The following is a 14,597-nucleotide window of genomic DNA, read 5'->3' on the forward strand; positions in this document are numbered from 1 at the left end:
TTTTCCAACTGTTGCGATGTTGAAGCTTGTGTGGGTTTTCCAACTGTTGCAATGTTGAAGCTTATGTGGGTTTTCAAACTGTTGCAATGTGAAGCTTGTGTGAGTTTTCCAAAGAGGCACTGAGAATTCCCAACCCTCATAATTTGACTTTTTAGAGAAGGGGGTGGGGTAGTGCATGTATATACATACGTTAAACTACCATAAGTGACACAAAACAGCTGAGAACACAACTGGATAGATTCTTTTAAAGAAATATCACTGAAACTACTAGTACATCTGACAATGCTACATACAACGTAGGTGCCACTAAACATCGACTCATCATTCCATATTGACCATGTTATTGTCAAATGCAGCCAAATAGTACAAACGTAGATTTAGTCTGCATGACTTGTTGCCAATGTCTGGCTTCAGTACAGGAATGTATGAAATCAGGGCTGTGTTTCCAGCTTTTATGGAATGTATGAAATCAGGGCTGTGTTTCCAGCTTTTATGGAATGTATGAAATCAGGGCTGTGTTTCCAGCTTTTATGTCTTTTATAGCTACATGTACATAACCAAAAGAAGCATGTTACTGCCTGGAGTGAAATGAAAAGACTCCAAACACTGCTCTTGTAGTAAAAAATTTGACATCTCAAAATTGTAGTTTGATAAACCTCTTATCACTTTCACCAGCTACGTGACAGGATTTCATGTACAGTATCTACCGGTTTAGCTAAAAGTGGACTTTAAGATAAAATAAAATCTGGAAGGTGAAGCTTGAAGCCCCTGGTTATACATGTAGGTAAATAATTTATGAATCCTGTTTCTCAAATAGCATGACTGTGTTGTCATTAGCAACAGCTAGCTTAGTGTCATCAATACACACAATGCCCCGGGGTTTGTGTAAGCCCTTCACTATGCATTCCTCAAAGTCACCCTGAGTGTTGTATCTGTGAACATGACCCAGTCTGTCATTGCTGGATGTCACTACTATGAAGATATCATCTTTGGTGCTACAACAAACTCCGAGACACCATGCCGGCTTGCCTCGGATAGTGGGGTGAATTGTCTGTATCACTATATGTACATTGCGGTCATCCATGATGTCAACCTTGCAGGCATTCCAGCCGCTCACTAATAGCTGACCCTTTCTATTGACAGCCAGGAAGTGAGGACACACATGCAACTTTCTGGTACCCACTAAAGTGCCGTCTGCTGGGAGATGCTCTGAAACGACATTACTGAATGCATCACCAATGAAGATATTGCCACCTTCACCAACAGCTGCACTAACCAGACCCACTTGAGCTTTGTCTACTGCAGCTGGTTTGGTTGTGAATGTAAAGGCTAATGTATGATTCTCAGTGAAAACCTTTACTTCGCTTGTCTCATCAACTGCGACTAAGTTGTTGTTGGGCAGAACGGCAACGTCCCACACTAGATTGTGAAAGGTAGAATAAGAGTAAACAAATCCTGAATTAGTTAGATTATATGGCTGATCACAGTGAGCTTGGCAGCAGGGCATTCTGGCAGTGTTTTTTTAACAGAGCTTAAAATGGAACAATTAGTTAATTCTACCCAGCTGCCACACAACAGACAATATACCGTATCATATGGTGTTTTGGGACCAATTTCATGGCGCTGCTGAGCACAAAATTTGATGCAAATAGAGGCTCCATGTATTTCATAGCAACCGTAAGCTGTAAGCACAGCAAAAGGCATGCTGACCTTGGAGGAAAAATTTGCTTAATGTAGTGACAAAACAATGAAAATTTTTAGCTCGCACAACGCTAACTACAATCACACTTAAAGGTTAGCAAATCTTTCTGCTATAGTAAGCAAAACTTTTCTGGTAACTGTTAAGCAGCACCATGAAATTGGGCCCAGATGCTAAGAGTTTCCAAGGTATTTTCTTTACTAAGCACAATTTCTGCCTAGAAGCTCCTTCTAATTGGTTCCAACCCATCCTTCTGAAACCCTTACTGACAATGTTGAAGTATTAAAGGGGCTGGTTGTGCAACCTCTGTAGACCCTTCGATCTACTGATACATCTACAGACAAACCATCTCACGACCTCAACCAATAAAGCTTGCTGTAGAATTTATCAACACATTTGGTCATCAAATGTATCACAAGCAAATCACAGGTACCCCAGTCTTCATATATTTAACCACAAGTCATTCATGTGAACTTGAATAAAGACAGTTGTGAAAAATACTCTTTAGTACTAGACTACAATACTGCTTTCACGTTAAGTGCCGGGTGAAATGATGATTTGTGGTACTTTGAATAAGATTTATGGAAATGAAGACATTCTCAAAAGACCCACCTCTTTCCAGTGGAATCTTAGCTTGGACAACATTCTTGGTGTTGCAGATCACCAACTGGTTGTTTACAAAGTCACTTACGACTATTTCACCACTTCTGTAGGCTGCAATGCCACGTAGGAGATGACTTGTGCCGTCAGTGCAGTCCGTTTGACCCAAATCCACAGATATTTTTAATTTCCATGGCAAGACATCATCAGTCTGGGAGCTGTTACGTTCACCTGTGGTCAAGCTTTCAGGGAAGTTCCTTTTTCTTTCACTTTTACTACCTAGACGAGTGGAATAATTTCCCAACATTACTTGCATTATCAGTGGAAACCATTTGCCAATGCCTAAAACTTCAGACTTCTGGGCAAAAAAATATCACATATTAGTGTATGCCCCATAAGAGAGTTCATGATTTTACTCAGGCAAAACTCAACCAATAATTCCCACTTATTCTTGTCCAAATGTCTTGACTACGTGTACTTAGTTGTTTACACCCTCTGACTCTTTGAAATCATTGCTTACGTGTTGACAAAGGCTACTGGGGCCAGTTTCATGAAGCTGTTCTGAAAAGCACAAACTATAGCTTACATGTAGCAAACTTACTATGATGAACAACCAGCAGAGAACCAGTCATATGAAATAGCCATTGCATGGTACTTTTTCTTAATAACATACATTTTCTGCACTGAGCAGTTCCATGGAATTGGCCTTGAGTCTTGTCCTTGAGCATAGTATGTCACCACCTGTTCACCTTAACCCTACCCCCTAGGGTGTATGTAAAATCATTGAAATCGGAGGATTGGGGCTGTTATATAGGGCTATTCAAGTGAATGGGCAAATGCAAAGGAGAGATAGTTATATTGCAGACCTAATCATGGCTGTGGAATGGTTGCCTGTGGGAGGTACATGTATCTTGAAACACATGTATATCGTAAAAAAAAACAAGCTAAATTCAGAAAGCAGCTCTAAAAATAATTGTGGAACATCTTAAAGATTGAAACAGATTTGTTTTTACACCAATGTTTGCTTGGGATATAAGGCTGCCAAGTTTTGTACAGTGGTGAAGTGTCCTGTGAATGACAATAGCCTGCCTGATTGAGTCACATTTGAATTTCTTTCTTCACTGACCATAAGAAACTTACCTGTCCTTGTCTTGGAATGATCTACGGTCTTCTTCTGTTTGCCCTTGGCACTAACATCAGCCTGTGAGGATTACAAAAAGTGTAAGTGTGAATATAAAGAAAAAGGAATCTCTTCTATTGAAGAGTTTCACTTACCATAAAACAGTGGCATCAGGCTCCTAGGGTGATTAAGAGAGGGTACGTTTGTTCTACAAGGTAGGGAACTCACCTGGAGTATGTGTGAGCACATAAATGGCATACCAGCAACATCAAAATCTGTGGACCTTTTGCACTGACCCTGGTTGTACAGTACCAGTGGTACATGGCTTGTCATCCTAACAACCTTTCTACATTTGTCATCAGAGGGCAACTGAGAAACAGAATCAACATTTCTCAGGATGGGTGTACATGTACGTCAGTTGTCTAATGACAGAGTAAAATTTCGAAGGTTGCTATGACAACTCTCTCAGTTGGCCATGCCTCCTTTAAATGGGATTTGATCCTATGAAGTCCAGAATACTGTATTTGTGCTTCACTGAGATGCTGTTAAAAAGTGAAGAAACTAACATGTAAGCCATGAAGTGTAATGTTAAAAGCGTTACTGTAACCTACATGTATGATGACCTGCTTACGCACACAATTTGCTTAAGCGCAAAAAACCTTGTTTAATAAACAAAGATTGCCAGAGCAAAATCTATGTGATTGTCATGCTAACCAAAATACAGGTAAATACCATTCTAAAACAATATATATCACATGGAGTTTTGGCTGGTAACCTGATTTGTCAAGCAAGGTTTTTTTTCATGCTTAAGCAAATTTTGTGCTTTAGCAGCTCTATGAAATTGGCCCCTGCTTCGAATCTCTTAAACTCACTTTGTTGGCGTGTGGATGGTGAACAGACAGATGTACAGGGCTTCTTGAGGGACCCCAGCTCCTCTGATAAATGTCCACATTGCATAGCTGCTGTCCATCCCATTCCTTTTTCGCAGCTCCGCTATGATTGGCCGTATCCACTGAAAGGTCAAAGGTCACACTATGCACCTGGTTTTCCCACAGGACTTCTTTTGCAATACGCTGTTCACAATAAAGAGAAACTCCGTAATGAATTACAAAGCCAACTTTCTTAACCAAAACCCACAGGGTATTTTGGCTGGAAACCTATACTGAATGCAACAAACTCTCTCCAAGTGTACAATTTGCCCAGTGGTCACCTGCAAATCAACAGGTCAACTATCCTCAGGACCAATGAATTCAGATGCTCAGGTTGCCAATATTTGGAACCGAGTGTCTGTCACAAGGGTCACCTGCAAATTCATCATAAGCTTTCACAAGGTACAATGCAGCAATTTAGGGAATGTCTCTCATTATGTAGCATTTACATTTGGTTCGCTGGTACTGTGATTAAGTGGTGGAATTATAGGGTACCAGCGATTTTCCTTCCATACATGTAAGTGCATGCTTTTGTAAGTTTCCACGAGCATTTTTGTGCTACTTTAGCGAAGCTGAAACATTATTCACCTGTTGGAGGCTCCCCTACATATAACTACTGGTACATGTACGCAAGTGTCTGTCTTAGAATTTTAAACTCAATTTTGCGACCATCCTGGGAGTTTTTCGTTCATAGGACTCACAAACAGAAATATTAGCAGCATGAGTTTTACTGCCAGTTAGTGATAGTCTACAGTAGTTGCCGCATCCAGTGAGGTGCTATACAATATACATGTATAGGCATCTGATTGATGAACAGAAAATTTCAAGCTCAATCACTGAAAGCACTGTGAAGAAAACATTTGTTTCCTTTTTTTCTTACTCAAGTCCCTAAAGGAAATTTTCTCAAGGGGAATGTAAAATCCAGTTTATTTGGGAATTCATGCATGGGCTCTGGAAAATAAAGCCTGACTTTCATAGATCTGCATGGTTCCCACCCCTCAAACATAGAAACAGTGCATTAACGTATGTGTGGGACTACTGTAGATAGCAACATCACTAATGGGTAGTATATATTTTCATGAACGGTCATTTTGAACAACGACAAGCCAAAGGTGTGCATGAGTAATGGACTTCAACGTACACTATCCTTGCGAAAATTGCACACTTTGCATTCATACAACCAATCCTGGTGATAATCACAAGTGGCTTTCGCATCCTTGTGAAATTTTGGAGGTGGTCTGGATCTGGGTCATTCCAGGAGGCTTGGACACAATTGGTGATGGTGTCAGTTGTTACAATGGTTCCATAAAAATGAACAGCTATTTACATGTACCTACACGTGGATTCCAAACTATGCATATTGCAAGGCTGAATATTGAGGTGTGTGTTTTTTTTAGAGAGTAAATGACCTACCCCTAACGCCATGAGCGCCATTCACAGTAGACACTGGTGCTCTATAAATGTCAATTAGTATTATTATTACTCTACAAGTCATGGCAGGTGGTAAAAGTTGCGGATACAAGGACACCGTCACAAATTGTACCCCAACCTCATAGATTAACCCATCTGTGCAGTGATAAAGGACCTTTGCGATTTGGTGACAGAGATACAACACTGTAACTCTGCGATCAAAACATTGAAGCAATTTTATTACAAGGGACCCCTGTTTTCAGTGCTCAGGTGAAAGAGCCTACACTGATACTCACGGACATGTACTCGAACTCGTTCTTGCAAGAAAACATTTCTATATCTTTGTACATGTACATTCGTAATCATACTTAATGTACTAGGAAGAAGTGCCCACACTCTTATACATGGAAATGTGTACTTGACTGCAATAATTGGTGGTAACAATCACTCTGTGCATATATTAATTATTTGATCATTTCACTTATCTGCTGGAGCATTCACCAGTGAATGCTCCAGCTACTCTACTTTTATTTGTACATGTACCACATGTACTCAAGAACATTTCTTTGTATTGTGCTCATGAAAATATACTCATATGGAAAAACCCACATACTTGTGTGCTCCTACATGCACTCCTGCAGGACTACATGTACTAGTATGTACTTCTACTCATACTCATAATGGAAATGTACTCCAGTAAATGCTGCCATCAGGTTTATATATGCAGGATTAATTTTCATCTGAATGTGTACAAACATGAAGCATATATATGTAGATATGGGTGATTAGAGGCAAAGGTGTTCAACAAGTCTGTATCCAAATGGCAAGGCCTGGAAATAACACGTGCGTAAGGAGGAATTGATGAAACTCAGCAACTGAAGCCATTTCCCATAGAAATTTGGTCCAAGCCACAGCCAGTAATTCAGATATGGCGCAACTCCTTCTTTGGCACCACTGAGGAGGTAGGTGTACATTTTATCACTTAAGAAAGCCAAAAAGTACCAGTATACTGAAGTTTATTACTGACTGCTTGCGTAGCATTCTATACAGCAATGAAGCATCAACTAACAAATTTCAAATTCTGTCAGTTCTTGCTGCAAGTAAATGTGCAGATTTTTACCCTATAATAATGACTAACAAAAACAGGACATTTCACTGTATAAAACCTCTTGAACACAGTTTGGCGGCCCATTAACTGAGCTATCCAGCCTCAACTTGACAGAATCCCAAGTCTTCCAATGCATCTTGTAATGGACGTCATTGCAAGACTCAGTGAGCAACTTGTGTTTAACAGGTCATGTCTTACCTTTTTGGTTGTTTCAACCTTGTATCCAGGGCAGGTGTTATTTAGCTGCAGCATTAAATCCCCTCCATGCCAGGTAACATTCAAGTAGCATGCTTCATCCAAAACACCAAAGGCGAGTCTTTCATGACTTCTGATTACACACTTCAAAAAAAAAATTACATCCCAAGTTTTTGACTCTTCATAACCCTTACTATAATGAGCAGATAGCCCTCTCAGCAAGCTTTATAACTGTACTGCACATGCTCTACTTGGCCCTTCAGAACAATAAAAGGTGTCACTTCACACTGATCCCTTGGGTTGTTAAGGTTCAAACAGTGCACACATTTCTGCTTAGATCTGAGCTCAGTCAAAGATGGTTGAATTCAGACAACTTTGGCCAAACTGTTTGCCTCTTGTTCACCAGCCAATTACGTGTACTCCTCATTTATTTCCATAAGGAATTCACGAACTTCATTTTCCAGTTTACAGGAAGTGCAAGCAGCCTTACTCTTGGACATTTCAGTACAACAAATGATTACATTAAATACATGTATATTGTTCTACAATGTACCTGTCTTGTTATGTTGATGTTGTTCCAGATCAGAACATGAACGTTAAGGCTATCAGTTGGAGAATTGATAGGAGAAATGTAGATCTTCATCGTCTTGCCACAATCCTCATTAAATGGTGTTCCAATTGCAGCATATGTTGAGAAGTGATCTAGTGCCAATATAATCTGCTGCTGATTGATGATCAAATTGCTGTTCTCATCTGGACTCAGATTATTCCAATCATCTGAGTGGGTGTCTTCTGACTCCGAGTATGAAACACCTGCTGTGATATCCCAGCCTGTTCCACCATTTGTTGCGAAGTGTGGGAGATGGAGCACTACACTCTTCAGAAACTTTAGTCCTGATGGGCCACATTCGACAAGAGGGGAGAGCAGGGCTCTAGAATGCAACCCTGACACAGACTGGACCATGGGGTTGACGTACAGATACACCTCCTCTATTTTTCCTGATGGTATTGCCCCTTGAGGGATATACAGGTGAACGTCATATTCAGGGAGGCCAAGCGTCCCACCATAGAAGTCAAAATACCCTGCAACAAAATCCACCAGATGGCACAAACTGCCAAGTCGGTCCATGCCATGCAAGTGTGCAAAACGTTGATGGAACTCTGCTCGTAACATCTGCAAATGCTCAATACTGTTCATGCGCTTGATACATTTACAGTGTTGGTTTGACTCAATGTGCTGGATGCGATTTTCTTCAAGAGGCCGGCCATCACTTTCTTCAGAAAAGTCAGACAGGGTTACTACTTGCTGAAAACCATCGCTCAGACAAATGTCTGTGAAATAAAATTTACAAATGTTATCAATGTACATCTGGCTTTGAAAAACAGCCAATATTTAAAGTTTTAAACTGAGATCAAAACCAAGAGCTCACTAAAAACTAATGAAGTTCACTGTAAAGCACTCAACTACATGCACACTACATTAACATTGTACACATGCATACATGTATACATGTACTTGTAACTGTAGCTCTGAAGTACAGTTGAAAGATTATTTCGCTCAATCTGCAATAATCTCAACAACAGTGTTTGTTAATACTGTTATTCTAACAAGTTTATAAAACCCTTTTCTAATAAATGTCAGATCCTGTTACATGGAGCAGATGCCAAAATTTACTGTCAAAATAAAAAGGGTTAAAAAAAATAAGAATTCAGGTTCATAGTTTTTACATTATACTTTAAATTCAGGGGGAAATGTCCCTTTTTCCAGAATGTGAAGAGTACATGTAGCTCTAGGGAAGATTTCTTTGCTCTGGCACAAGAGAGTGGATTTCAAGGAGCTGCAAGGCACAGCAGGCCCTATACCTGCTTCACATCAAAAACTGCCAATACATTTGTACTGCTATCAAACATTACTGCTGCAATGTTGATGTACTGGTTTCCCCAGAAAAATACCATAGTCTTTGATTTTAAAAGTTATGGCAATTTTTCTGCAAAAATTGTTGGATTTTTCACATTGCAATTCATGGGGCCACATTTGCAAATGTGCTTTATATTCCATCCCCAAAAGACCAGAAAACGCTGAGATTATTGTTAAGTATAGCCGTATGAAAAAAATCGTGAAATAACATCAAATACGTTTTTGCTTTTTTTTTTGTATCACTGCTTTAATCAAAGCATACTGTACATATATTAAACAAATGAGCATTTTAATTTATAATGCCAACTGCAAACTTACATTTCTGACACATAATTATTAAGCCGACAAACAGCCAAAGAGTCAAAGCAATACCAAACTCTACACAAACATGACAAAAGCTATCATATTGTGTTTTAATGTTTTTTGTTTCTCTGTAAGTCTAAACGTACATGTCTGGTATTACTGCTGAAAAGGGCAGTGGTCAGAACTGTAGCGCACACCCATGCACCTTATACTCACATGCAAATATGCTGTGTAAAAATCAAGGTTGTGTTAATTAAAGTGATTTTAAGAATAAACAGCAATCAACCTTGGACAATACAAGAAATAGGATTTTTATCAAATAAATATACATGTAAATGAATTTTTCATGTATTAAAATGACTTGCAGCAAATTGGACTTTCCTGTTCCTTCAATGCACTTGCACTTGTAGGTTATACCTGTATATGTATGTTTGCTTGTTTGGAGATGTGGGCTGTAAGAACTCAGGTATAGTATGTACATGGAAGTCAAATGCAGTACTTTTATTTTTGTTCACCTTGGAGTTGATCTGCGAGATCGCGCCGCCCACATTTGACCAATGCCCCTTGTAGCTTCAGGCTGTTATTCAGCCTCCAGTCTGAGTTCTGTCTCCAGGAAACCAGCATCTGAAAGATGCACTCCTCAGCTCTGCGGTAGTCCTCCTGCAACCTGTCGATGACATCTCGGCTAAAATCCAGATATGAGGCAAGCTTCAGCCACTCATGGCCCAAGCTACTTGCTAGCTGGCGGAAGTACTTGTCATCTAACATGCTGCTGGGTATACCTGTGTGGAGACAACATGGCTCCACATCAAGAGAGGGAGATCATTCAACAAAGCTTTATTGTTATGGTCCTTTGAAGCTCAAGGATCATACATGTAGGTATGTTACCACTCTGCATGCACTGAGCATGGCCGTGGAAAAAATACATTTTTGGCTGACCTGTCTCGGAAAAACGGGCATTGCTCAAGAACACATGTACATCCAATTTTAACAAAATTGGTGTCAGAGTGACCTCGCAGAATTATCCTTCAAACTCTTAAAAGCTCAGCTCCTCAAAAGAATACATTGTGGTGTGATATCCAACCCCCCTCGCTCTAGCTCTCTAAGGGTTAAATACATACTTGTACACGTAAGATTCGCTGCTGATACAGTTGCATCAAGCATGTCTAGTTCTCGACCTAGTCCGGCTGGATTTTCACCTTGTAACAAGTCACTAAGCAAGGTTTCTCATCTTGTAAGGGACGGCGACCATTTAGACCTGGTTTGAAAAGGGCCCCCCCCCATAGCCACCCGGTATAATGCCTGCCCGGTATTCAGCCTACTCCAGGCCAGTATAAGGCCTGTCTGCACATTGGCATTTCAAAGTCCCTGATGAAAGGCTTCCCCCAACATGCTTGCACAGCTGAATAGGGGTCTAAGCAGATTAGTGTAAACATTGTAAAGAGCTGAAAGATTAAAAACCACAAGCAGGTTCCTTCTGGGATAGATTGCATGTACCAGTACTTGCAAACAATAGACCCCAGGATGAAGAAGTTCGAGATCAACAACCAGTCCAGCATCCCAGGCCAGTAGCCAGGCCGGTATGAAAGGGGTTTTTGCAACCGGGCGAGCTTACTGGGGGGGGGCCCTTTTCAAACCGGGTCTAAATGGTCGCCGGCCCTAACAAGTCACTGGGCTGGGTTTCTCACCTTGTCATGAGTCATTGGGCTGGGTTTCTCACCTTGTCACGATCCACAGGGCTGGGTTTCTCAATTTGTCACAAGTCACAGGGCTGGGTTTCTCACATTGTTACGAGCCACAGCCCCAATGACTCATGACAAGTGGTGCTGTGCGGCTCATCGCTGTGGTGGTGGAGCGCTTTTGTCCCTGGTGGTAATCTGTTCACTCTCAATACCCCAAACCCTGGTATACGGTTTCAAAAGAAGGCTGGATTATCACCACTTTTGAGAGTGAAAAATGTCGGTAATGCCCAGCAGTCTGGTCTTTTGTTCGGAGTACGCTCTTTTGCTACAGGGCCCTGTTTCCTTTGTCCGAGTTCGGAGACCCCAGCCACCCATATAAACCATACGTCTCCGATCCCCGGAGTCCCCGGCAGGAAGTGGTTAAGGGTTGGGGAAACATCAATTGCCAGTGTGGTCCTGGCAGGATTTGATTCCACGACTGAATGCTCTCGATCACTGAGCAATGGAACCAGATGAAACTTTGTTTCAGTGTCCAAGTCGCCCAAACAATCACTGTGCATAATCATTTTAATCTACAGTCAACACAAAATGAATAGATACCCCTATAAGCCATCACTTCAACCTTCCTGACCATTGTCTGACATGATCTTACAGGATCTTACAAGATGCTGTTTGCTTCAACTGGGAGAAGCTTCAGATCCAATGCCTCTGCACCATACAACCCCATGACCTGAACATCCAAGAGGCAAACTATATTCCTTCCTCTCCCACACTTTTGTCTGCACATTATACCCCCCACACACACATACTTGGGGTCCAGTTCGTTCCATTGTATTCTTTCTTGGATTTCATCCCACCTCACATCCCTCTGTTGCTCAACCATGCAGTCCTCTTCACCCTTTACCCTTTATCAAGTCACAAGCTTTTACCCCTTCCTTTTGCCGTCCTGCATTCGTCGATGCTTAGTTGATTCCCGGCTTGCTTGTCCCCTTCTACTAGTCATTTTGCCTTTCAGAAAGATTTTGCTCGGATTGACACCTCAGGCCCTCCTTATTTTGTGATTTGCAGTTTAAAGGGAAATAGAGGCCATTACCATAGATTGTTTTGGTTTTAATAGTTCAGCTGTTTAATAAATGATAAACAAAAACAATGTGTGATCGTTGGCCTTGATGATGGATTAACCAATCTCCAGTTAGCAATTTGCATGAACTATCCCTAAACCAAATAACTGAAGCGCTCTACTGCTTTTTTTTTTAACAGTTATGATCAAAGCAGTTGACCAGTTGATCATTAAAAAAAGGAAGGTTTCAATTTTTGTTTGTTGTAGTGGTAATGCAATAGCACTGTTATGACAACAGTATCATACAATACTATGACGACAGTATGGTGTAGTAGTAGACACGTTCTAGTGTGCTGGGATTGAGTCCACTTGATGTGCAAATTTTTTTCCAATAGTAGGCCCACTTAATGTATAATTCAGACAACCTAAAGTATGCAAGGTTGGGCCAAGTCAATTCGAATAATTCACTTTTTGAATATTCGATCTTCAGTTTGATCGAATGGATATTCTGTCATACCAACCGGCAGACTGTTGAACAAACCATACAGAACATTGCCTTGAGTAAAGGCTAGGATTTCAGTACAAACTAGTAACTTTTGGCAATGTTTGGGGGTCATTTCAAAATCTTTATTTTCCCTGAATGTTATTCATATTTTCTGGGATCGTACTTTTAATTTTATTGAAGGGCAGCATGGAGAGCCTGCACAGAGGACACAATTAATACAGGGTCTACTCAAAGCAGGTCACTCAGGAATAGAGACCTATCCTCTGTGAGGGCGCTCCATGCAGCCCCTCTATTGCAGATATATTTCTAATAAATACATGCAGGCTACTGCTTTAAGAATTTTCTGGATTAAATGTCAACAGGGGAATAATAGTTCTCACATGGAATTTCACAAGGAAGAAAAGTCCAGATTAAATGTCAACAGGGGATTGCTCTCGTGTGGCAGTATTCATCAAAATGATGAAATGGCAAAATTTTTCACGGCCGTCCAGCCTACGTCGGTGACACCTGACGTACCATGCTCCAGCCCCGTAAGAAACATGCTGCTCACAAGTCATGCGTGAAATAGACCCAACAAAATGTGTAAAACATGTAGGCCTAGTTGGTGTCAGTCCGACATACGACTGTTCCCTGTGGTTCATGTATCCATGTAGCCTCAGACTTGGGGCCAGTCTACTGGACTGCCTCAGTATCCTTGGCCCCACAACGGTCAATCCAAAAAAATAAAGACTCTGCGAAAATGCCTTCTGCATGTTTGAGTATGAAATCCCTTTTGCATGAATGGATCACTCACCCCATCAAATTACATGTACTTTGGGCGATTTCCAGTTTGCAGAAGTCCGTGAAATTTTGGTTTATATTTGTTGGGCCATTCATTTACGACAGCAATTAACTAGACTGGCCCCAGTCTGGGGATAGTATTGTGCAATTATCCCTGTACCTCTGCGCTAATTAAACGGCAATATCTGTGGCGGCGCAAAATGCAAAATTTGCACACTTTAAAAGATGGTGCTCAGACACTACAAAAGTAATATCTAGGCCTAAATAGAATATAGCTACATCTAGGGCCTACCCCCAGAACCTGAAAACTGGGGTCCGACTCGCCCCACTCCCGTTCGTGGGACTGGGAGCGGGGCGGATGTTGGACCCCACAGTTCTGAGGGTTTTGCCATGCCTCTACTACGTACATGTACCTGTCCACACCCTGCCTGTACTACTGGTACTGCTGTCGCAACTGTGTTCGGATTTTGCTCAAAGCACAGCTTTGAACGCGTTGGCCCGATATGCTTTCCAAATGACGACAGTAACGTACGCATACAACAAGCTGAGTGATGTTCCCACAGGACCTTGTCACCTCACAAGAAATGGCCGGCAAAGGTTCGCAAGTTGCGTTGAGTTCGACCACTTCCCAACGTACAACTCATGACATCGACAGTTTTTAGGTTTTCAAACCTAACCTCGTCTGCGTCGGAGGCTTAATCGCCAAATCAATCTCCGATTAGGGACCCAAAGCGTTCAAATTAAACTGAAATATTTTTCTCCTTTCCATCTTATTTGATACTTCTGAGACACTCTCGGACATACTGTTGATCTAACATCCTCAAGCATGTCAGAGTAAGGTTTGACAAATAAAGCCGACCTCATACAGAGCATCGAGGAATGCACGGATATCGGTATAGGAGCGACGTTGAGTAAATAGCCTCACGTTACATGCTCACGTGTACTAGCTTTAAGTGCGCCCTCAATGTTCGTTGTACATAAAAAATTGGCTTTTGTTGATTCGAAGTTCGGAGACGTATTTTTTCCACCTTAGATATTTAAATTATTTTTCAAGTGACAAAGGACTTTTAAAATAGAAAAAAAATATGTATTACAATATTTTTACGCCGGCAATACTACACTTCTGTAACCAAATGCTCTATTTGAAATTATACTCATTTGACTAAAATAAACCATTAATTAAAGTCAAAGCAGCTCTAGCTCTGCATGCAAGAATATTCATTTTTCCTAAACTGGAGTAAATAAACACGCAACCAACAAACTGGAAACATGGACAAATTATGGACTG

At 41.0% G+C, this 14,597-nt stretch overlaps 1 protein-coding gene across 6 annotated transcripts; it reads right to left on the reverse strand.

The window, feature by feature from the left end:
• Positions 1-418: 418 nt before the first annotated feature.
• Positions 419-14,250, reverse strand: LOC110981631 (uncharacterized). Of its 6 annotated transcripts, XM_087131179.1 has the most exons (9): positions 13,723-14,250; positions 10,971-11,184; positions 9,798-10,064; positions 7,615-8,393; positions 7,065-7,205; positions 4,292-4,492; positions 3,440-3,500; positions 2,312-2,578; positions 419-1,419 (listed from the first exon to the last, which is right to left on the reverse strand). In XM_087131179.1, the coding sequence occupies exons 3-9, from the start codon at positions 10,048-10,050 to the stop codon at positions 794-796; spliced, it is 2,328 nt and encodes a 775-aa protein (XP_086987305.1). In that variant the 5' UTR covers positions 10,051-10,064; positions 10,971-11,184; positions 13,723-14,250; the 3' UTR covers positions 419-793. The 6 variants fall into 6 exon arrangements, with proteins under 6 accessions (XP_086987305.1, XP_022095041.2, XP_022095042.2 ...); XM_022239349.2 differs by lacking the exon at positions 10,971-11,184; XM_022239350.2 differs by lacking the exon at positions 10,971-11,184 and having other exon boundaries at positions 13,717-14,250.
• Between the last annotated feature and the right edge of the window lie 347 nt (positions 14,251-14,597).

Source organism: Acanthaster planci, linkage group LG21 (assembly GCF_054643075.1).
Source record: "Acanthaster planci isolate LZ-2023a linkage group LG21, COTS_SCS, whole genome shotgun sequence".
Classification (NCBI taxonomy): domain Eukaryota; kingdom Metazoa; phylum Echinodermata; class Asteroidea; order Valvatida; family Acanthasteridae; genus Acanthaster; species Acanthaster planci.